The sequence below is a fragment of the Pygocentrus nattereri genome, chromosome 14 (genome assembly GCF_015220715.1).
Source record: "Pygocentrus nattereri isolate fPygNat1 chromosome 14, fPygNat1.pri, whole genome shotgun sequence".
NCBI lineage: Eukaryota > Metazoa > Chordata > Actinopteri > Characiformes > Serrasalmidae > Pygocentrus > Pygocentrus nattereri.
The window spans coordinates 26,705,525-26,731,040 of NC_051224.1; the positions used below are offsets into that span (position 1 = coordinate 26,705,525).

The 25,516-nt window shown below is 40.0% G+C and overlaps 1 protein-coding gene across 2 annotated transcripts in view; it reads right to left on the reverse strand.

Moving 5' to 3' along the window:
- Window positions 1-755: 755 nt before the first annotated feature.
- Window positions 756-25,516, reverse strand: part of prkcbb (protein kinase C, beta b) — a 187,900-nt gene continuing 163,139 nt past the window's right edge. Inside the window, exon 17 of one of the 2 annotated variants that reach the window (XM_037544850.1) lies at window positions 756-4,979. In XM_037544850.1, the coding sequence (XP_037400747.1) occupies window positions 4,821-4,979 (159 nt within the window). In that variant the 3' untranslated portion in view covers window positions 756-4,820. Of the gene's footprint in view, window positions 4,980-18,756; window positions 24,751-25,516 lie in introns of those variants that run through there. The other variant, XM_037544849.1, reaches the window with a different exon arrangement.

Below are 25,516 nucleotides of genomic sequence, written 5' to 3' on the forward strand. Positions count from 1 at the left end.
TTTAGTCTGACAAAATATAACAGTGTGCAAAAGTCTCAGGCAGCCAGGAGAATGGCTCAGTGCTGTTTATCTGGCTCTGCTTCTGCCTGGAAAAACAACATCTAATGTTAGAATAAACACAAACAAACATAAATGCAGTAAAAGTAAACAGAATGTGCTGTCAGTGAAGTTATCGCTGCTGTTCTGAGCTGTTTAGAAGAACCCAGGCTGGGTTCCTCATCTAGCCACACTGCAAAAAAAATGCTCTCTTAGTAAGTAATCAAATCTTGGGTCAACCATCCAGAGCAATGGACAGTGTAGAAAAGAGGTGAAGAAGAGGGTGCAGGCAGGATGGAGTGGGTGGAGACGGGTGTCAGGGCTGATGTGTGACAGAAGGATAGCAGCAAGAGTGAAAGGGAAGGTTTACAAGACAGTAGTGCGTCCTGCTATGATGTATGGTTTGGAGACTGTGGCTCTGTCCAAAAGACAGGAGGCTGAGCTGGAGGTGGCGGAGATGAAAACGCTGAGATTTTCGTTGGGAGTGACAAGGCTGGACAAGATTAGAAATGAGCAGATCAGAGGGACAGTGAAGGTGGAGCAGTTTGGAGATAAAGCCAGAGAGGCCACTTTGAGATGGTTTGGACATGTGTTGAGGAGGAATAGTGGATATATTGGTCAAAGAATGTTGGAGATGGAGCTGCTGGGTGGAAGGAGAAGAGATAGATCTCAGAGAAGGTTTATGGATGTAGTGAAGGTGGAAATGGAGATGGTTGGTGTAAAAGTAGAGGAGGCAGTGGATAGGGCAAGATGGAGGCAGATGATCCGCTGTGGCGACCCCTAAAGGGAGCAGTCGAAAGAAGAAGAAAGTAAGTAATCAAATTAATATATTTAATATTTGCAATCTTATTTTGAGATCATGTAACTTATTTCTAAATAGTTCTAGAATTCAGTCAAATGATTTGCTAAAAGAAATAAGTTAAATACCTATATTAATTTTAGTATCCACTAGAGTTAAGATCATTTCACTTGATAAGATGTTGATGTTTTGCAGTCCAGGGCTGTGGGAAGATATTTCAAGTTGGGATGCTGAAATTTACTGTATATACAAAGAAATTATAAAGGTGGAGGAGACAGTCACTGGGTGGAATATGAAGGGAAAAGCTCATAACAATCCACTTGGCATTTGTTTACAGAGAAAGTCCCACCCTTCAGCAAAAAAAGCCAATCAGCTTGCTGGTTCAGCTACTAGAGGTGAAATGCCCCCTTGCTGTGCACAAGTGCAGCAGCCAGAACAACCTGAAAAATTATGTTTTTGTGCATTATTGAGCCAAACGTTACAAACTGTGTATGAGGCTTTTGTTAGATTTTATCAGTAGTCACACTTATATGCAGCACGATAATCCATCAATAATCCTGACTAGTAGCTCAATCGGAACAGAATACATCCATGTAAACACCTCAGTCGGAATAGTCAGATTGAGGCCATTCGCAATACAGTTTCTATCCGACTGAACGAGGAGGGTAAACCTCTAAATAATCAGTTAAATAGAAGAATAACATCCATGTAAACGCCTGTGTCCGATTACATTCCCTATTGGAAAGTTTCAGTCAGTTCTGCATATGCGTTGCGTCATAGTGATAGTTTATACCATTCAACATGGCGGAGCAGAAACTGGTCTGCAGAGGAGACAAGATTTATTCTCTGATCTTTAAAAGACGGCGGTGGAACGGACATCCAGCTTATGTGTCTCAGAACACGACGTCTCGGACTATAAACACATGTGAAGGACATTTTCTTGAGTCTGACATCATTTTAAAGCAATTAAAAACAAGCACTGCTCACTGCTGCTCATCTCACTCTGACTGGTCTCACTAGATGCTGATTGTCATGGTAATGTCTACACTAAGTGGTTGCAGGTAATTTTGGATCTGATTACTTATAGTGAGCATGACAACAGATTTCCATCAGATTGTTGAGTAGAGTGAGAATAAACACCTCAGTCTTAATATGTAATCAGAATGTGTTCAATCAGACTGGAGACAATCTTTGATGTAAACACAGACACTGATTTAAAATATGTTTATGAACAGTAATTTGACCTGCAATTTGGAGTATTTTGGTCTCTCCTCTTCAGAGAGAGGAATCTGGTCTTGTATGTCTGGAAATAGCTGCTTGGTGATGCTGCAAAGATGGCCAGTGAGTGATGTAATGATGTGATGTATGCTGTGATGTCATGCACAATGATTCACTAATTTTCTTCAACTGAATTATTTTATAATTTACATCAAACATAATTTGTCAGTGTGCTATGATGTGGCGAGAGACTGTATACACACAACTGACACATCAAACACTCTGCTCACACTGATGAACACTCTGCTCACTCCTACACTAAGATCCAAAGATCGTTTTTCAAGGGTTCTTTAGTACTGTCTCCCTTTTTGTCCATTTTTGTTTTTCTACATAATTTGAAAGCCACAGCTTCTTTTCAAACGTTTTCAGATGAATGGACACCAATAAAAAATGTTTCAAAATAACAAAAAAAAAAAAACCTTACATTACATAAGCTTACATTAAAAGTTGTGCAGTTGTGTTTTTGCCTTTCCTGTAGGGTTACTATCATTATTAGGACATTATTAAGTTAGAATCACTGTTTATGTTTAAAAACAACATTAGTTCGTGTTGGGAATCAAAACTAGTTTATAACTGCATGGTCGTTTTTTTCTGGACACCTAAACCTGCTTGAGTTTAAGCAACACACTCCCAAAGTGGCTGGCAGTGTGGAGAGAAGAGATTCAGCTTGCAGTAATGCATATAAATATAAATATATTTCAACAAACACACATGGGTGTTTGTTACATTGGTTTAGGTGTTTTGATTAAGTTTTATTAATTTTTAGTCTTTACAGTTAAACTATCCTGAAATCTGGAAGGCTGTGGCCCCCTCTCCCATTGGTTAGGACTTCAGGAGCTGAACTCAAGGCCTTACATGTTAGATTAACTACCAATATAATTAGGAAGTGAATCAACTAATCACACTTTGGGACCATTTTAGAGAGAAGAAACAACTTCTGGAGGTTCTAGATAACTGCCTGTGAATATGAGCTGTAATCTAATCAGTATTCCAGTTAGTTGTTATGAATGTTAAACAGCAGCAGCAGCTCTATGCAGGACTCCATACTGAGAGAGTGATTGTAACACATGTATGATACATACAAGATCAGATATATGATACATGATAATGATACAAGATTCAGATAAAACTCATAGAAAATCTTCTACAAGCTTCCCAATGTCTGTGTTTAATCTAGAAAGGCCAACATCTGTTGCACTAGTGTTAACTTAGCACTATCATATTATTAGAAATCTTATAATGAGCTTTGTTAGCCAAAATTGTCATTGGGATGTTTTATCAGGTCTCATCTGAAGGACTAGGTCTAACAGTATTGGTTCACCACTGCTTACCAGCTCTAGTCTAGCTTCAGTGAACTAATTAGAGTCCGAGTATAACGTTCTCAAACTCTACTGGTTCTGTCTTGTTTAGAATCAGAACTGTGATGCTGTAGTCTACTTGTGTTGTTATTGTTAGCTTTGTAACCTTAAGCACGCTAACCAGCTAGTAATAAACAGATGGAGACATTTGCTACATGAATCCTAGTTTGAGCATAGCTAATGTTATTGAAATATAATGTATTTTAAAGTTTTTTATTGCTGTATTCACTTACAAACAACTTTGTATGCTGTTTTTTCAGGTCTGATAATAAAATAAACACATAAAGATCTTTTTGTTCTGAATGTTCTGATGCTAAAGTCTGCAGATTGCAGATGTTTCAGTGCTGTAACCAAATAAGCACATCAGCACGCATCAGTCTGAAACATTGTTCTCATCTAAACATTCCTACAATGCTGATATTTTTCTTTTAATCGATTATCTGCAGATACTGATTTGATTCTGACATCATGTGAATCCATGAGCTAAAACACTACACAAAAAACATCATCTACTGCCTTCTCGTTTATCCGTATTTAACCTAACCCTATTAGTATTTTAGTCTACGAATGTTACCTGCTCCACTCTTAAAAATAAAGGTTCCTAAATGGTTCTTAGCTTGGGCGCATAGTTCTAGGAAAAACCTTTAACTGACATAGTTGGGGCAGTCATGGGCTGGAGGTTTGGGAACCAGCTCTGCGTCCAGAAGGTTACCGGCTTGAACCCCTGAGTGAACAGTACCTGACTGAAGTGCCCTTGAGGAAGACACCTAACCCCAAACTGCTCCGCAGGTGCTGTGGATAGTGCTGCCCACCGCAGCCCACTGAAGACACATACTACAGGGCAAGTGTGCTCACTGCCCCGTAGTGTGTGTCTTCACTAGTCTCTATGTGGTGTTTCACTGCACGGATAGGTTAAATGCAGAGGAGAAATTTCTCCATTGAGGGACTAATAAGGGTCACTTAATCTAATATTAACCTTTTTCGTTTTGTGAACTTTACACGTTTACAGAAATGGTTCTTTAAAGCAGTGGTTCTTAGGGGCTCCCAAATGATCAACATTAAAGAGCCATCCCTTTTTTGCTAACGTTCTGTAGTGGTTCTTCTATGAAGTCTCTCCAAAAAACAATTTTGGGCACCGCTACTTTAATGGATCAGGCCTTTTCCTTGTGATACCTAAAGCTTTTGCACAGTCGTGAACACTGTGGTGGTCCAGCTGAGCCCTTTGGTAAATTCCTGTTACAGTAATGAGCTCTCAGAACCCTGAGCATACGGACGGACTGACGGACGGACTGACGGACGGACTGACGGACGGACAGATAGACGGACAGACAGACATCTCTGGGAAGTCCTCAGCCCTGATTGGGTGGGACATATTCTGGGTTGGTGTAGGAGAAGCCCAGGAACTCGTCCTGGTCCAGGTTCATGATGAAGAGCTTGTCGGTGGGGGTCAGCTCAGTGGGCATCTTGGTGAACTCTCGGTCGAAGTTGCAGGTGTCCCGGCTGTTTTTCTACAACGTGAGACAGAAGACAGGGTCAGTCATGTGGATTCACTTGTCTCAGAATAAAAACCTTTCACTGTCAAAAATAGTATCTTGTCATATAAAATCATTTTAAATCTAATCAATATAGATAATGTTTCTCCAGTTACAATTGTTCTAAGCTTATTTTAAGATTATTTAACTTATTTCTAGACATTATTTACTTGTTTTAAGTAGTTTGTTAAGTATAATTATTTCACTATGTTGGCAGATTATTGTGTAAGAAATTAGCTTGAAATTAGAAACCTTATCTGCCAGTAAAATGAGATAAATTTACTTAATAAAATCATCTAAAACAAGCAAGTCATGTCTAGAAATAAACTAGATAATCTTACATATAATAGATATATATTGACCAGAATTAAGATAATTTCACTTGACAAGATCCTATTTTTTCGCTCCTCAGAACTTTGGGGAACCTTTGGGTTCCATATTCATTAAGGAACACTTTGGTGATCACATCACCTCCTCACCCAAGATGTCAACTAAGACATGTTTGGTGTCTGATGTTTGCTTCTTTGGTTTTAGCACTAGAGCACTGAGGTGAATGTAGCCAACAAGTATGCAAGTTTATTTATACAGCACCTTTCACACACTGTGGTCACTCAAAGTGCTTTACAGATGAGAAAATACAGAGATAAAGAAAGAAGAGGAGAACAGAAATTAGCACAAAAGATTTCCAAGAGAAAAATAATTTAAATGAAAAATCTAATTAAAAATTAAATTAGAATGACAATGTGCTGCTACATTAGCCTCATTGCTCCAGTGCTAAACATAAAGAGGCAAACTTGAAGGCAAATTTATTTATACAGCAATTTCATACATTCAGTCACTCAGAGTGATTTACACTTTGATCAAACACAAAGAAAATTCAAATTAGACTTTTAAAAACAAAACAGAAATTAAAAACATCATTTGAATAACCGATTTAAAAGAGAAGAAATAATCATTAAATTAAAGTCAGATTAAAGCTGAAATAATGATAGAGAACTGTTAGAGGAGAGAAGCTTTCAGCTCAGTTTAAATACTTGGCTGGTTGACTACATTTAGTCTCAGGCTTAATTGGTAAATGATTAGTTTAGAAACACTGAGTAGCTTTTACTACTGAGTATTTAATAAACTGGTTCTGGGTCTGAGCTCTCTGGAGGGATGAACAGCAGCAGTGGAGCACTCGCGAGTGATAAACAGCGCCAGGACGTTTTATTCCCATATCTGTGATGTTCAAACAGGAACTGAAAGGGAAAGTGTGAGGTGGCACAGCGCTTCTCTACAGTTCTCTCTGATATTCTGTACAGTCTATCAAGTTGTTTGGAGGAAATATTATTATGACAAATTCATAATTTGTGTTGGAACACAGTATATCTAGATCCAGCACCTTCCAGAGTGGATCTACGTATCATCACACTATATCCGGATCCAGATACACTTTATTCTAGCACAAACACATTTTATAACAGAAATGGTCAAAAAACAGCACTGTTCTCCAGTAGAGGCCCATAAATCTTTTCAGTCAATCAGCGCTCACTATTTGGGTTACCCTTGTGAGTCATTTAGGGGTGAGTTAGAGTCAAGTTGTGAGTCATTTATGGATGAGTCAGTCAACATGCAACTCCAGTGCGCCTCGAGTCATGCACCTCAGCCCCTCTTCATAGGCTCATAACTCTAGATGTCAGTCTCGTATAATTTCATGATAAGATGGAATGGAAAGGGCAGCTCTACAGATTCAGGAAGTGTTTGAACTGGAATTCTGAGCTGGATCATCACAAAGATCCAGAGAATTTATTGTGTGGAGCCCAGAAGAATGTAAACAGGCTCTGCTTTGATTCAGGGTTAAAAGGTTAAAGTTCCCCACAGTGTGTTATTATGTGCTGAATTATTAGTATAAAACATTGTTATGATTGAGATGAATCATCATAAACAATTCTCTTCACTTCAGCTTCTTATCTGTATCGCCACCATCCTGCAGCCCCCACACAGCAAACGAGCCCTCGCTGTAAAGAGCTCCGCCGGGGCATCCACCACACAGGCAGGCACACACAAACACACACACACACACACACACAAACACACAGTTGCACACGAACACACGGAAATACACACACACACTCACACAAACACACAGTTACACCCACACATACTCACGCAAACACACAGTTACACACGAACACATGGACATACACACACACCCACACACACACACACACACACACACACACACACACACACACACACACACACACAAACACACAGTTGCACACGAACACATGGAAATACACACACACACTCACACAAACACACAGTTACACCCACACATACTCACGCAAACACACAGTTACACACGAACACATGGACACACACTCACACACACACACACACACTTACATAAACACACAGTTACACACGAACAGACAGACACACACACACACACAGTTAGACACATACACACACACACACACCCATTGGGCATGTAGCAGGCTGAGCAGCACTGTGTGTGTGTGTGTGTGTGTGTGTGTGTGTGTGTTTGTGTGTGTGTGTGCGTGTGTGTGTGTGTGTCCGTAGAGGGTTGAAGCTAAAGGGGCAGACAGTCCGTCAGACCCACAGCACTGTTCATACTGAGAGAATGCCTCAGGGAGAGAACACACACTCACAGAGAGAGAGAGAGAGAGAGATAGAGAGAGAGTACAGAAAATACAGAATATATATATATATATATATATATATGTAAATAAACACAGGCAGATTGTGGTCTTGTGAGACCCCTGGGCACAGCAGTGTTTAGAGACCCTCCAAACTCCATCCACATACACACACTCCCTTAACTTTAAATGCTGTAAGAATTTTTTAAACAAGCTGAAATAGATATCATATAACTCTCTGATGCGCAGTCACACTGTGAGCGTCACTGTGACTCCATTGTAACAGGTTCGGTTAGATCTGAATAAAGGTTTCATCTGATGTTCAACACAAAGTCAGTTACATCCCAGTCAGTGATAACTGAGAACTCAGAACATTGATTTTCAATTTATTTAATCATTTATAGACACTTCAAGGGTTCTTTAGTAAAGAAAATGTTCTATATAGACTCTCAAAGAACCCCTTGCATAATTAATTGGTTGTTTACATGGTGAAATGGTTCTTCAGACTGTTGTATAAAATGTTGTATATGGTTCTATAACACCAAGAAGGGTTCTTCTTCTGTTATAAACTTGACATCGAAAAAAAGCAGAAGAATATAGTGCTATATCTATATTTTCATATATAGAACTATATTTTCACTGTGCCAAGAAGCATTTAAGCATGCAAAATATTATTTGAGTGTTCAAGGTTCTATGTAGAACCACTGTCTTTACTAAAGAACCCTTGAACCTTTTTTCAGGTGTGTACATTTTGAAGAACTGTTTGATCTTCTAATGCCTGGCTAATAGGCCATTGCTGTGTTGTCTGAGTTGGTTGCTAAGCAGTTGCTAGGCAGTTGCTATGGTGTCCAAGTGGGTTGCTAAGCAGTTGCTATGCAGTAGTTATGGTGTCCAAGTTGGTTGCCATGCAGTTGCTAGGCAGTTGTTATGTTGTCCAGGTTGGTTGCAAAGCAGTTGCTATGCAGTTATGGTGTCCAAGTTGGTTGCTAAGCAGTTGCTATGCAGTTGATAAGGTGTCCAAGTTGGTTGCTAAGCAGTTGCTAGGCAGTTATTATGTTGTCCAAATTCTTTGCTAAGTAGCCGCTTGGCAGTTGGTTGCTGTGCAGTTGCTATGCAGTTGTTATGTTGTCCAAATTCTTTGCTAAGTAGTCACTTGGCAGTTGGTTGCTGTGCAGTTGCTATGCAGTTGTTATGTTGTACAAATTCTTTGCTATGCAATTGCTTGGCAGTTGATATGGTGTCCAAGTTGGTTGCTATGCAGTTGCTAGGCAGTTGATATGTTGTCAATATTCTTTGCTAAGCAGTTGATTGGTGGTTGCTATGTTGTCCAAGTTGGTTGCAACTTTTTTGACCTGATACTTTTGTACTTCTACTCAATTTGTTTATTTGGATTTAGGCTACTGTGGACGTTGACACGGGACTATTTTTTTTTCCAGAAAGTTTGAATAATTTTTCCAGCACCTGCTTGCAACCGAAATGTTTGGCCCGCTGAGTACGGTCAAGGTGAACTGGCATCCAGCATCAGACACAGTCTGTTCAAAAACACATGATTCTCTGCTGAAATAACAGGCCAGTTGTGGTCATCAGGCTCACTGTGAGTAACTTCAGCAAACGCCATTCATTCATGAGTTAAACACAGAGCAGGAATTAAATCCCAGAACGGTTATTTTGATGTTTTGCTGGGCAGCTGTAGCCATCAGACTGAAGGCTCCATTTCTGTGTGCTATGACAATCTGCGTGTTATTCACGTGACCAGCTGCTTCACAGCTCTTTAGAGTAGACTTTACCTGTTTTAGTGTTAGTAAGCTCTACAAGAGCTTTGTTCCTCAAGTGATTAAGTTTTTAAACTCACAAGGACTGATCTGAAAGTACCCCTCACACACATTCTCTACACTCACATACACACACACCTCTTTTGACACTCTACTTGCACTGGAACATTGCAGCTAACACTGTGTTTACACTGTTTACTCAAGTTTTACTACCTTAGTAACAGCTGTGTTTATGTATGTTATCTGACTGCGTGACTCATAGATTACAGCATGTTTAATATCTTTGCACCTTATTCTGATGACTTCATGTACAGAAATGTGTGCTGTGTTGGTGCTGCACTGTCCTGTCTGTTTACTGTGTTTAATGTCTGTTTAATTTATTGTATTTATTGTTTCTAGTTTAATTTTTTGTTTGCACACTACGTCTGCACGTTTGCACTTTGTACTTTTGTTCCTTGTTTGCACCGTGCTGTTCCTGGAGGAACATAATTTCAATCCACTGTGTACATGTACATAAATGGAATGACACTAATTGACTTGACTAGAGTTTATTGATATGATTTAGGGGTCGTTCTATTTTATTTAGACTGTTCATTAATTTGTGGGACATCTCTTCAGGCAGGTTTTGTCCTGCTCCCACCTGCAGGGGGCTGGTTTCCTGTACTCTCAGCACAAAGCACTGAAAATTAGTCCTGCGCCACAAGACACTCTATATCCTCCTCAGATGGTGAGAAGCAGGAAATCATCAACCAGCTTCTAAGACTGAACTTTGGAGGAGTGTCTGCAGATTTTTTGAGGAAATGAAAGTGAATCTCCTGAAAAGAATGGAAGCTGGAATAAAGCTAGAGAGTGACTCACTGAACACTCAGTGTTTCTCTAAGAGAAGGTTCTCCTGTGCAAGTATGTTTCCCGTGAACATGTTCCATTCAGCAGGGTCAGTAATGTCAAAGCAGCAGTATGAAGAGCTCTGTCTGATCACACATACACACCGCGCTCTCACACCGCCTGTCTGATTAGGCTAAAGGCTAAAGCATGAAATCCAGGTCACATGGCCGAAGGTGACGCTGCTGTAATAAAGCGACTCGGTCAGTTTTGCTTTCAGCTTCACTAATTCGGTTTTCTGGTCAGCGCTGAGCTGGAGGGAATAAGACATGGGGAATATTTATAGAGCTCTCGCTGCGCTGCATTAAAATAGCGCGCGGTGAGCTCAGTGACCTCGTGATGAAGAAGAACTTGGCCCTGTAAACATCCTCAGCACTCGGTCAGCGGCTCCAGCTCTCTCCTATGTCCAGTGAAGTTAAGGAGAGAGATGGCCATCAAAGAGAACAATCCACCATCTACAACTCACACAGGACACAAGAACAAAAACAACAGCCGTTTTTATCAGCCTATTAGCAAGAAACCCTTATACTATAGCACCTGCCTAGCAACACGTTGCCAGCCAAACCTTATACTATAGCAACCGCTTAGCAACCCCTTACAAACCAAACCTTATACTATAGCAACCACTTAGCAACACCTTACCAACCAAACCTTATACTATAGCAACCACTTAGCAACACCTTACCAACCAAACCTTATACTATAGCACCCGCCTGGTAACACCTTGCCAACCAAACCTTATACTATAGCAACCCCCCAGCAACACCATAGCAACCACCTAGCAATGTTTAAGGAACTGACCTTTATACCCTCTCTCTGTCTCTCCCTCTGTCCCGGTCTCTCTCTGTCTCTCTCTCTGTTGCTGTTTCGATTTGTGCTGAACTGCATTGATTACATCTTGGCTGTTCTCTGGGCCTCCAGTATTTTTCATGGTGCCCTTTTTCTATTTCTAAATTATGATCACTCAGTCTGTACATTGTTAAGATATATCTTTCTTTGAGGTTTTTCATATCTGCTAGTCTATATTCTCTCTTCAGCAGCATTCTAATTTATTAACTGTGGCAATTTCATTGTTCCAATTATTGATATATTGTTTTTGGTATGTTTTGTGAACATTCTGATCTGTGTTAGTGAGAGGGTGAACTGGGCTGTGGTTTGAAGTTGATGTGATTTATCTGTGAGGGGTCTGAGGTGGTCTCTCTCTCACTCTATCTCTCTCTCTCTCTCTCTCTCTCTCTCTCCTCTCAATGGCCAGTCCATCCTTGCCCTGAAAAACATTAATATTACAATAAATACAGAATATACTGACTCACTGTTTGAGCAGTCACTGTTTCTTTAACACATTTTTGTTTGACATTTTGTGTCCGGATGTTTTTCATGGACAGACGATCAAAATCCAGGAAAACCCCGGACTTGTGATGTGTCAGTCACACATCCTAATGATGTTAGAAATGAATGGACAGCTACATTAGTGTTACTGGTCTATTTATTTATTTGTTTGTTTATTTATTTTTGGCATTTTCCCCAATTTAGTCCAGTTCCACATGCTAGCAAAGTCCCACCCAGTCACTCACTGTTACCAGCGCAAGGTGGGTGAAGGCTAGCAAGAGCGCCCTCTGGGTCCTGTGAAGCTCCTCTGCATCTTTCTGAAAACCTGTTAACACATCTTGATTAGAGCTTAACGTGCTTAGAGGAGAACGCTAACCACTAATCCTGATACTTCAGCTCATGAAGGCCCGCCAGGTGGTTGCTAGGGTGTTGCTAGGTAGTTTCTAAGGTATTCCAGGTGGTTGCTAAGATGTTGCTAGGGCCATTGCTAGGTGGTTACTAAAGTATCCTAGGTGGTTGCTATGGCAGTCCAAGTTGCTAGAGTGTCAGTAGCTTATTGCTATGGTACCCCATGTGATTGCTAAGGTGTTGGGAGGTTGCTGTTAGGGTATACCAAGTGATTGCTAAGCTGTTGCTAGGTGGTTACTATGGTATGCTAGATGGTTGCTGTGTAGTTGCTATGATATTCCAGGTGGTTGCTAAGGTGTTGCTACGTAGTTGATATGATATTCCAGGGGGTTGCTGATGTGTTGCTATGTAGTTGCTATGATATTCCTGGTGGCTGCTAAGGTGTTGCTAGGTAGTTGCTATGGTAATTATGATACCTCAGCTAACATGTTGCTAAGTGGTACTATTTAATGAAACAGAATGACATATTATATGTGGCATATGCTTGTCTGAAAAACAAGACACACTTAATATGACTATTAAGTAATTAATTAATTTAATATTTTTGGTTTTGACTGACCTTGCAAATAATTAATTATTTTAATGTTAATCAGGAGTTGCTGCCATCTGATTTGCTAAGCTGTTGTTATGCCAACGACAGAGACAACAGTGATTGGCAGAGTGAGATCATGTCACAGGGCCTGAATGTGCTGCAAAAAGTGACACCTTAACAAGTGAAACCATCAAATCTAGACGTCATCTAACATTTCTCACTTTGAGATTGTTGTAATCTTGGAAAGAGCTTACAAAAATCTCAGAATGAGAAATATGATATATATCGATTAGATGATTTCACCTGATGAGACCCTTTCTGCAGTGTAACGCTGTGTACGAGTGTCTTCAGTCTGATCCTGTCAATGTGGTAATGCAGTGTGATCTGATCACACTAGTGAACACAGCCTATTACGCGATGCCACTGCAGACACACAGCTCTGTGGATATGTGTAAATTGGTGATTTCCATCATGGCTGTTTCTATTTGTATTAATTGTTTACTGTTTTTATCTGTTTTGTCCATTTATGCACTAATATGAGCATCAATAACACAGAGACAAACTCCTGGTCCCACTAAGTTCTCTTTGACTGTGATTCTGATTCATGACCTTCACAGTTAACTTCACTTCTCCATTCGTTCTGATGTTTTTGACAAAGCGGTTTGAGCAGCGGAGACAGAGCGAGGAAGAGAGACGGACACAGCCAGAGACTTTAACAAACAACCCAGAGCAACCGAGCAAAGACACAAAGTTCAAAAGATCAGAATGCAGATCAGAGAAACAGAGATAGAGATACAGAGAGAGAGGGAGAGAGAGAGAGAGAGAGAGAGAGAGAGACAGAGAGAGACAGAGACAGAGACAGAGTTACAGAGAGAGAGACAGAGAAACAGAGAGGGGGGAGAGATACAGAGAGAGAGAGAGAGACAGAGAAACGGAGAGGAGGGAGAGATACAGAGAGAGAGCGGTACAGAGGGAGGGAGATATGAAGATACAGAGAGAAACAGAGACAGAGAGAGAGACAGAGAGATATACAGAGATACAGAGAGAGAGAGAGAGAGAGAGAGAGAGAGAGAGAAAGAAAGAGAAAGAGACAGCGAGAGAGAGAGAGAGATAGACATACAGGGAGAGAGACAGAGAAACAGTAAGGGGGGAGAGATACAGAGAGAGAGAGAGAGAGAGAGAGAGAGAGAGAAAGAAAGAGAAAGAGAGAGCGAGAGAGAGAGAGAGAGATAGACATACAGGGAGAGAGACAGAGAAACAGAGCAGGGGAGAGATACAGAGAGGGAGAGAGAGACAGAGAGAGAGACAGAGGGAGAGATACAAAGATACAGAGAGAGAGAGAGGGGGAGAGACACAAAGATACAGGGAGAGGCAGAGAAAGAAAGTGGGAGGGAGAAATATAGAGATACAGAGAGAGAGAGGGAGAGATAGAGATAGAGATACAGGGAGAGAGAAAGAGAGGGGGAGAGATACAGGGAGAGAGAGAGAAAGAGAGAGAGGGAAGAGGGGGGAGAAATACAGAGATACAGGGAGAGAGAGAGATACAGGGAGATAAAGAGAGAGAAAGAGAGATACAGGGAGAGAGAAAGAGAGAGGGGGAGAGATACAGGGAAAGAAAGAGAGAGAGAGGGAGAGAGAGGGAGAGAGAGTGATGGAAGAGAGGATGTCTGAAATGTCCTGGCAGCCACAGAAGGAAAACAGAGCTCCAGATGGAGAGACAGTGGAGGAGTAAAGCTGGATGTGTGTCCTACCTTCAGTCCACCTAGAGACTCTTCAGCACACCACAGCACACGAACACGTGCGCCACCGGACAGTCACTACAGGAACCTTGGTCCTGGAGGCCCACCGCCATGCACTGTTTAGTGTTTTCTCTGCTCACACCACACCTGATCCTACTGACCAGTTCACAAACAGCCCAGTACTGAGTGGCAGGAAAAGCACTACAGTGTGCAGAGCTTCAGGACCAGGGCAGAGAAACAGTCTAGAACAGCCCTCTACATGGGTTCTCTAAGAGTTCTTTACAACCACACTGAAGTACAATTATCCTAAACAGAGTCAAAAAATCTAATATTTCTCCTGTAGTGATTGTTGTAAGATTGATTTAAGATTATTTAACTCACTTCCAAACCTTTTTTATTTGTTTTAAGGGATTTAATTAAGTAAATTTATCTCACTATCTTGGCAGATAATTTTACTTAAAATGATCCAAAACAAGTAAATAATGTCTAGAAAGAAGCTGCATAATCTTATAATCTTATAAGCACACAACCATCCCAAAAAGGGAAATATTAGCTATACTGACTAGATTTAGGATCATTTTACTTGACGAGATATTATTTTTTGCAGCGTATGAACACTAAAAGAACCGATTGCATGCTTAAATGGTTCTCTGCATGGTGAAATGATCGAGAATGTGTTGTATATGGTGCTATGTAGCACCAAAAAGGGTTCTGCTATTGTTATAATGTCAAGCTTGTAACCCTTTTTGGTGCTATACAAAAGCATTTTCCAAAGGTTCTACATAGAACCATATACTACACATTCTCCATCAGTCTGAAGAACCATTTCACCATGCACAGAACAATTTAAGCATGCAAATTGTTCTTTGAGTGTTCGTGGTTCTAAATAGCACCATTTCCTTTACTAAAGAACCATCTTGGAGTGTGCGCATTCACAGTGACTCCACCACTGCTAGCTGGTTAGCTAGCCAGGTTCAGTATGTGATAGTGCATTAGCATTAGGCTAACCATCTGTAGCCTCTGTTGACAGTGAGACTCTGACCTCTGACCTGACCCCTTCTACACTTCAGCTCTGCGGTTCCTCGTTCTGATATTAAAACACACTGTGCAGGTTCATGCTGTTCTCTGCTTCTTGTTCAAGTATCTTCCATGAATTTACTCAAAATTAAACACAAATACTCAGTGTGTGAACCCCCACCCGGTGTTCGGAGGTCCCGTGTTAGCTAACCACTAACTCTCTCTGAATAGCGGCGCTGATGCCTCAGTAAATGTTTGTTTTATCAGCTGTTCTTCTGTAAAGTCTCTGTTCTAGTGCGGTTCTGCGCTCTTCTTCACATTAACTGAGATCTTCCTCGTCTCCTCTTCTGTCTTCAGTGTGAGAAATGAGGAACAGTCACTCTTCATCCCAAACTCTTGGGAAACTGGGCAAGTTTTCAGATTTACAGATCTGCTTCAGCTCATTGTAAAGTTTTCAGAGGAATCCGGGCAGAGTTACAGTTTCTAGACTATGAAGGACCACCTGGGTGAGCCAGTCTGCTACAGCGCCACCCTGAGGCGGAGCGGTGCTGCAGCTCTAGTTAGATAAGACCACCAGAGACAGAAGCTGATAAACAATCAGCTTCACTGAATCTGGATTTGAGCACCTGTTTCTCTAACGAAAGAGCATATGTTCTCAATACGTTTATTTTCAGGTTCTTCAGTAAACACTATGGTTCTATATAGATAAACTTTAAGTTCAATGTAGAATTCTATATGGCACCACAAAGGGTTCTGCTATTGTGACAATGTCAGGCTTGTAACAGCAGCAGAACCATTTTTGGATATAGAACCATATACAACATATTCTCCATCAATCTGAAGAACCATTTCACCATACAGAGAACAATTTAAGCATGAAAAGAATCTACATAGAACACATGGTTCTAAACAGAAACATTTCTATTAAAGAACCCTTGAAACTATCATTTTTAACAGAAACAGAGTAAGATTGTGTGTAAAGTGTTTTTTTCTGAGGTTTATAAGCCAGAAGATAAAAGTGTTGGGGTTCTTTTCACTGTGTTTTGTAGAGATGTAATGATACATCACACCATACTGCACAGTATTGTTCTGCATTGTATCGTTGTATCATGACCAGCACAGCATTATAGCTTATAGCCATTATATTAGTACCTTTACTTAAATATTGTCTAATAGGCTGAGAATGGAAACAGTAACGTATTGTAGGCTTCTGCTACTGGCTGCCGCTGGCGCCTGAGACTCAGGAGGTGTGCCTTGCAAAGGCTCACGATAGAGCGCGCCCTCTGACAAAGGGCCTTATTAATGTTGGTAGCTGTTTTTAAATCATGTGTCTGTGTTAATGTGTCAGGAAGTGAGGTTATTGTGTGGGTTTTGTAAACATTATAAACATCTTTGGGAAGAGTTATATGAAGCACCAGAACGGGGTCTTCTATTTTTATAATGTCAGGCTTGTACAGTAGAAGAACATTTTCTTTAATAAAAGCCCTTAAAGTACCATCGTTTTTATATGTGTATATATAAGACTTAGCTTCTCCTGCAGGTGTTCTAACACACCTGATCTCACTCATATGAGCATGTTTTACACTTGGACACTTTTAATAGTTAATTTAGTTCAGTTACTTGTAGTTAGTTAGTTAGTTGGAGTATAAATATAGTTAGTTATAGTGTAAATAGTTTAGTTATAATTAGTTAGTTGTAGTATGAATAGATTAGCTGTAGTATGAGTAGGTTATTTATAGTAATTTATGCTCCCTGTTTGCTGTGAGCTGTGAAGCTGCGAGGAGCTTCAGGAAGACACACTGATGCAGATCTGCTGCTGCTGGTTCTTCACCAGATGTGGAGCAGAGATATGAGCGATTCATGCAGCACCAAAACTGCCCGGGGGGGCAGAAACAGGAGAGAGAGAGAGAGAGAGAGAGAGAGAGAGAGAGAGAGAGAGAGAGAGAGAGAGAGAGAGAGAGAGAGAGAGAGAGAGAGAGAGAGGCCCGTTGAGTTCCAGGTGTTCATCTGGCCCTGTTTTAATTCCAATCTTGATTCTTTAATTTCCTCCTCCAGTAAAGGCGCCGAGCTTTTCAGGAAGCGGCGGATTAGCCACTAGCTGATGTCAGCGCCGAGCAGAACAGCGGCGGTATCAAACGCTGACCTGCTTTCTGCTGATAAGCCACTCTCACACTGACTGAGACTCATTCTAATTCAGAATTAATTAGCGCTCTTGTGTGTGTGTGTGTGTGTGTGTGTGTGTATGGGAGGGGCTACAATACACACATCGCAGATAAACGAGAACAACAAAGTTTAGGAGATTATTGGGACAGAACCGAATGAACGTTCAGCACCACATTAGCCCTTCATTGCGTAACACCATGCGCTGTGGAGGATTAGCAGGAGGAGTTTAACAGCGACTGCTGGTTTCCTACTGCAGCGTTTTAAACGCTGCTCGTCCAGGAGATGATGACCGAGTTCAGAGTCGACACAGCGCTTACTCTCCACTCCAGCCGACGACTCGCTCAATGATCAACACTCTCAGCACGTTATGAGCTCTAATCTCTCTCTGCTGCTTCACCGTCACAGAAATGTCACATTCATGTTATTTTAAACATATATGGTGAGTTAATCTGCCCAGGCTCCGCCCACAAACGTGCTCTCTCATAGCTGATATTGTGAGGTTGGAACGCTGATGTAAAATCCCATTCAACAAAATGAGAAACTCACTCTGGGGGCGATTACTTAACCCTGAACCCTTGAGTCACACCCAGGACTGGTTCTGGGCTCGTTTGTGGGAGGGGCTTATTATCACTGATTTGCATTCACACACAAGAATTCAATCCGAATCGTGGATAGACTGTGCCACCACACTGAAAAGGAAAGTGAAGCAATGAAAGTAAAGAAACTCTAGATTATCCAGATTAACTCTAGATAAATGTAGGTATTGTGATATAAACTGAGTCTGTTGTACACTTTCTCATTAGGCTGAATGAATAACTGGCTCTAAATGTAGGTATTGTCATATAAACTGAGTCTGTTCTACTGTTTCTCATTAGGCTGAATGAATAACTGGCTCTAAATGTAGGTATTGTGGTATAAACTGAGTCTGTTCTACAGTTTCTCATTAGGCTGAATGAATTACTGACTCTAAATGTAGGTATTGTGATATAAACTGAGTCTGTTCTACAGTTTCTCATTAGGCTGAATGAATAACTGACTCTAAATGTAGGTATTGTGATATAAACTGAGTCTGTTCTACAGTTTCTCATTAGGCTGAATGAATAACTGGCTCTAAATGTAGGTATTGCCATATAAACTGAGTCTGTAAACTGATATAAACCAGCTGCCGAGCAAGACTCTCGGCTTTATCCAAACACAACAAAGTCAGGAAAAACACTTTTAACAGGAGCTCCATCAGGATCTTAATAAAAAACATAAACAAACAAAAAGCAAAGTACAGCTTCCCATTTTATTGAATGTATAATTTTTTGCTTCTGGAAAATACTTTGGCACATTAAAAAGCATCTGAAAAAGCACACACAGCTGTCAAAGCACTCCCTGTTACACTGATATATGTCTAAAGGTCTAAACTAGATTATGGAATCACAGTTTGAGTTAATAATTCATGCACAAAGCACTTTCCATTCTTCTATATATGTATCTCAGAATGCATTATTGGTAAACACATAAATCATCTAGTATTATTTCTAGTAATGTTAATGTGTACAATACTGACCACATCTAATGCATACAGTTTAACAACATTTGACACAGTTTTATAGGATTATCTGTTATTTTGAAGATGTTTACAAAATAAATACCAAAGCCTTCTGATGAAGCACAATTTTGGCAGAAATGAAAAATGCTTTTTTACACTGAGATTCTGACGAAAACCAGAGCTGTACTGGTTTAAAAGCTAGATTTAACTCCACTGCTGTGAGCAGTATGACAGTAAACTCTGCTCCAGTGAGATTTTTACCACCCTGAAGTCCTGAAGGTGAAGACTGGATGTGAAGCACCTGTGGTTTCTAGCAAAAGCCACTGAAATATCGGCCACAGCCAGATTGCCAATGAATATCTAGTGTCTCTGTGCACATTAGGGCCCCACCGATAGGAAAACTGCCACCGGTACCAAGGCCGATTTTAATGAACTCAAAATTCTAATGACCACTAATATCAGCCCACGTCTCTGGGACCAGCATAGATTTTAAGGCCTGACTGATAATTTTAATGAGCCAGAAAATGTACCAACTGATAATATCAATAAACTTTAGGGATTGATCTAATACAGAGACAAATAAGCTAAGCATTGCAGTAACCAAAAATACTGGATTTTGTGATTTTATGTGGATATATTAAACAGAACCCAATGGTTTTAGTAATCAGTGTGTTACTGACTGATACCAAACAATTTTTATTGTTAAATTTCTGAAGCTCAGACAGCAGAAACCTTGACCTTTTTAATCAAGTGAAGATGTAAGTAGGTCTAATTAATCTGGAACAAATGCTAACCACTCTGTTTATCTAGCATGAATGCTAAAAACTGTGTTTAGTGCTAAACACTCTAGCATGAATGCTAAACACTGTGTTTAGTGCTAAACACTCTAGCATGAATGCTAAACACTGTGTTCAGTGCTAAACATTCTAGCATGAATGCTAAACACTGTGTTCAGTGCTAAACACTCTAGCATGAATGCTAAACACTGTGTTTAGTGCTAAACACTTTGTTCAGTGCTAAACACCTTAGCATAAATGCTAAGCACTGTGTTTAGTGCTAAACACTAACGTATTTGCTGAACGATCTGCATAATGATGTCCCCCCTGTGGTGCTTTCGTTATTGCTCGAGCAGTTCCTGTCCTTCCTGACCTGTTTAACCCTCTACACTCCGACCCAAACCTGCTGAGTTACTCGCCCTGATCTCCTCTGAGAAACAGTTGAAATATGAGAATTCTGATTCACTCTAATCCCTCATATCACAGCTGATATCATAATTCTGCTAAACAGTCTAAGCACTAATTTGCTCTGAAACTATAGCAACGCTGGCGCTATACATTGGTGCCGTATCAGGATCTGAATGTGTCTGAACGTCTTTGTCTTCATTCACTGCCGTCACAGACTGATAAGTGTAATTATACTACGCTCTGCTTGGAGCTTCTAGTATGATCCACTCCCGCTAATCAGTCCGGCATCTCCCAGCTGACGGTCCTGTTTCTCTGTTCAAACTCCGTCATCAAGGCTGCTCTCTGATTAGTCAGCTCTTAGCGGCACTACGTGAATTTGGAGATTCAGCATTTAACATCATTTTAGGGTCTGATTGTTGTGACAGTGTCCTCAGTTATATGAACTCTAACTTTACAAAGCTAAAAAATATCAGTCGATATAATTTTGCAAGGACATATTATACCAACTCTGTAGTTTCAGTTAAACAGAGCTTTACCGACTGATTTGAACAATAACAAAAGTTAGGTTCCTTAAAGTCAAACAGTAGAAGATTAAATTTAAAGTAGGCCTATGTTGTGTTTTCTACTTAATAAAAGCTCCACCCATCAGCAGCAGGGCTTTGGAGCCCACTCTTGTGGAAATATGTAATTACAAGCAAGTTACAGATTAAAATGTTGTGGTTTTAGTGAGTGACTTAACTAGCTAGCTTCATGAATACAGTGATGCCAGATGGTAGGGATGAAGATTTAGCTTTGAGTAATTTTTTCAATTTTAATTTTAATTTTTCACTAGTAGAATAAACTGCTGAGTAATTTTTTATTTTTTATTTTTATTGTAATTGGTCTATGATCGGTCTTGTTGATAGTTGTGACTCACTTTAATGACATCATAAGAGGAGGGTGACAGCTAGTTTTGTTTGGTGGTTTGTTGGCTAGAATGCTAATAGCACGCTGAGGAAGGCCACGTGCTAAAACTTGTCTGTGAGTCCAATAAACAAATATATTGTAATTATTATGCGAATGCTGTCTGAACCCCTATATACTTATAATGACAATAATGTTGAATAGAATTGAGCTGATTTAAGATGTTATCACTTTTTCATCAAAAAGTAAATAAACAAAATATAAAAACAATAAAAATGTAAATAATAGTGAATCCCTTCAGATTCCACAGCTGTCACAACTCGTTTCATCTGTGCTTCTGTCACTCTCCCTTTTCTTACTGTCTCTCTTAGTTTTAGCTTGTTAGCTTCTAGCTTATTCTTCCTTTTTGCTTCATGGCTCTTTTCAGCAGGCAGCTTCTAAGATGTCATCTAAGATGCTCTTATGTAGAGATTCTATATTCAATATTCAGTACTGTGTCTTCTGTAATGCTATCACTATCAGCTTGATTGACAGACTGGCTACTAGGAGGGTTTCAATAGTGAGTCCTACATCTGAACCCTTTACTGAATTAGAATTATTGTAAACGGGGCATTAGAGATTGAATTCATATTTAACCCTAAGGAGGTGGCAATATCATCACTGATAACAAAAGCTGCTCTAATTTCACATTAACTGCTTCTGACATAGGCTATGTTTACACAGCAGGTAAAAGTGGCCCAAATCTCTTTGCTGACACGGACAGTCTGACACAGTCTGTGTGTCAGTGTGAACAGATAAACTCACTGAATCTGACATTTTCAATTCCGATTTGAAATGCTTTCATATGTGGTACTGAAATGTGATACGTATCCGATCTGTGACAATGTGACTCAGTCTGAACATCCAGATCGGAATTCATGCAACTTTTACGTCAGTACAACTTGACATTCATCATGATTTCATGCTGTAGAGGTTTGCAAACATTTAGGCTGATGTTTCTGTACCAAAAAATTAGAAAAGACTCATCACAACTGCTTTGTGTTTGAAAAGGTTAGCAAATTGAAATGGCCGAACGCGGCCGGAGGAGACAGAGGCTGCAGCGTCAGAGAACTGATTAAAAAATCTGAGGACACGAACCAAAGAAGCGGCTGAGGTGGCTGAATGACGTGCCCTCTTTTATGGCGAACTCAAATACATTCTGGGTGATGAGCCCAGCTGTCTGTCATTGGAATTTCGTAATTGCTCCTGTAATGCTGGTGAAGCTGAAGCTCTGGGAGTGACTGGCGTCCGTTGGAGGTTGTGATTGCATACCTCTGGATGTGGGTCAGTTTAGGAGCTGACCTGTTCAGACTAATGTCGCATACAAATCACATTTATAAGATAATCTGAACAGCCAAACAAACAAATCAGATTTGGTTAGAAAATCAGATTTGGGCCATTTTTACATGGAACGTAACTATACAGTATTTGTGTTTATGACTAGAGGAGTTTTTATTATGGTTTGAATTTAATGAAATGTTTATGTTGTTTGTTCAGTCTTGTTTCTGCAGAAGGCAAGTTAATGTAATTTTTTGTCATTAAATTAATTGAGACTCAAATCTGTCAAAGCACAATGTAAGTCAATACAACTGGCTGCCAAACTATTAAAATAATCTCACTTGTCTTAACTGCTTAAATTTGGCTCTTAAAAAAGTTAGTTAGTTTAGTTCCAGTTGAGATACCAGCTGTGTTACAGATGTTTAAGTGAACATTATAAGCTTCATCAGAATATATTTATTACATTTTATGATCCAATACCATTATTTTCAACATTCAGGGTCCAACAAATCACTGTAAAAGCTGTATTTGAATGAGAACTCTACAATCCTGGATTCTATAAGAGCGAATACAGCTGGGCTTCAGCCTGAGCTACTGTGGGCAGGTCAAAGGGTCAAACTGGGAAAGAGGTTTTAATGTGATAAATTATTATTGTTAATTTTGATAGCAATAATAATTATATTTAAACAGTAAATGACAATAATAACTCTGGATTTCTAAGTACTGAGACTCTGCGGGTCCGAGTTGACCCTAAAGTGGTTCATTTGAGACTTATACTGCAAAAACAATATCTTATCAAGTGAAAACATCTTAAATTTAAAAGTTAATATATTTTATATTTATCATTATAAGACTGTTGTAAGAATATTATAAGATTATTCTACCTGTTTATACATTTTTGCTTGTTTTGAGTCATTTTATCTGGTGAAAGTATCTTATTCTATTGCCATATTTGTTCATTGTTTTGAGAAATAACAGATAATTTGGTTATATAAATAAATTATCTTTGAAATGATCTGACAATAGAAGTTTCAGTGGATAAAATGACTTAAAATAAGAACAAAATGTCAAAATATCTATTATACATTATTATAACACTTGTATTGAGAAATATTAGACATATTGACTATATGTGAAGATGTTTTCCATTGATGAGAGATGTTTATTTGCAGTGTACACTTTTTGGTGTGGTCAGAGGCTCCGTATGATCGCAGGCTGATATTAGCAATGCCCTCTTTTTCCTCTCACTGCTCTGCGTCTTTGGGAGGAGGTAGTGCTGTTGAAAATGTTAAACACATCTCAGCCCGGCTGTGAAACCAGGCAGGAGAGGTTACACACGAGAGAAGGTTCACCAGAGATCATCGAGAGGAGTCCCACTGCATGGAGGTCTGAGAGGGAGACGGACGGCTGGCTCGAGCGAGAGAAACAGATTACCACAGACAGCAAGGCGCATCCAGGCAAGCGCTGTTAGAAATGTAGTTGCATTCTACAAAGATCACCTTCACACATGCTCAACCACTTATCTCCGTCATCAGTCGGTATAAAGCAAATCAGTGAGCAGGTGAAACAGGCCTGGCCTTCCACGCCATCGAGCTCATCTAATACATACTGGAGTTGCAATGGAAGCAATACTCATGCACAGCTCATCTGCTTGTGTTGCTCGTGGATGAGAACTCAAACAGGCAAACGAAACGAAAGGTAAACAGAAAAGGAGATGGATTCTCAATGAAAACAAAACCATCACAACATCACAAATGCAGTGAGCCATAATGCAGCAAACCCTGGACATCAGTCATGCAGCCTGGAGGAACCTGAACGGGGACTTGATTCTAGGCCATACATGGAGAAGACCAAGGATGGAGAAAGAAGAAAAGCCCAGACTGAGAAGCTGCTGGGTTCAAAAATACATACACATTCAGTAAGTTATTAAACATCAGATTAACTAGCTATTATGCCAAAGTATTGCATGCATCTAAGTATGCAGTCGGTTAAATATTGAACATGACTAATTATGCTCATATGCACCACAGCCTCGCGGCCTCTGGGGGGGCATATGCGAATGGAAATGAGAGGGGGTTGTCTGGAATGAGGGATGAAGGGGTTTAATGGTTGTTCTTGACTACCACGGTGGGGTTTGGGTGCTTTGTGGGAGGTTTATGGTGGGGTGTTCGGGGTTTCCATGAGAGGATATTCAGGGTTTATGAAGGAAAAGCCCTCAAACTCGTCTTGGTCGAGGTTCATGATGACCTCCTGGTCTGGGGGAGTGAGAACCGGAGGATGACGCGTGAAAAAACGGTCAAAGTTCTCTGCATCCCGGCCACACTGCAAGAGGGAGAGAAAAAAAACACAAGAGAAGCATGTGATGGATGGAGGAGGAAAACATGGAGGGAGAAATAAGAACACAAACATGTGGAGAACAATGAGAGAATAATGAGTGTGATGGGTGAACGTGAGGAGGCTGATGGAGGGTCAGGACAACAGCGAACAACATAAACAGGATGAAGCATGAAGAGCTGAACAGCTACACTGAGACGTGAATATATGCTTCTGATGTTCACGGTATGTTAACGAGTCGGTATCATCAACAGAACTATCAACAGTGCCTTCAGATTTCAAAACCTCTGAGTCCAGCAAATGGCATTTCTCTAGTTTTACAGTAAAAACACTGACAGCTAACAAGCACTTTAGAGGAAAATTATATTTTTCATTATCTTTCACACCAGCTGATTATAAAATCAGCAGAAATCTTACAACTCCATTTCCAAAAAAGGAATGCTATGCAAAATATAGATAAAAATAAAATGCAATGAGAACTGAAACCCCATATTTAATTAAAACTAGTACAAAGACAACATATCAAACAATCATGTTGAAACTGAGAAAATGTATAGTTTTTTTGAAAAATATTTGCCCATTTTGAATTTGATACCAACAATACGTTCAAACAAGTTGGGACGGGGCAACAAAAGGCTGGTAAAGTTGTATAAAAAACACCTGTGGTTGATTGACAACAGGTCAGTAACATTGGATATAAAACAGCATCTCAGAAAGGCTTACAGAAGTAAAAATGTGGAGGGGTTCACTACTC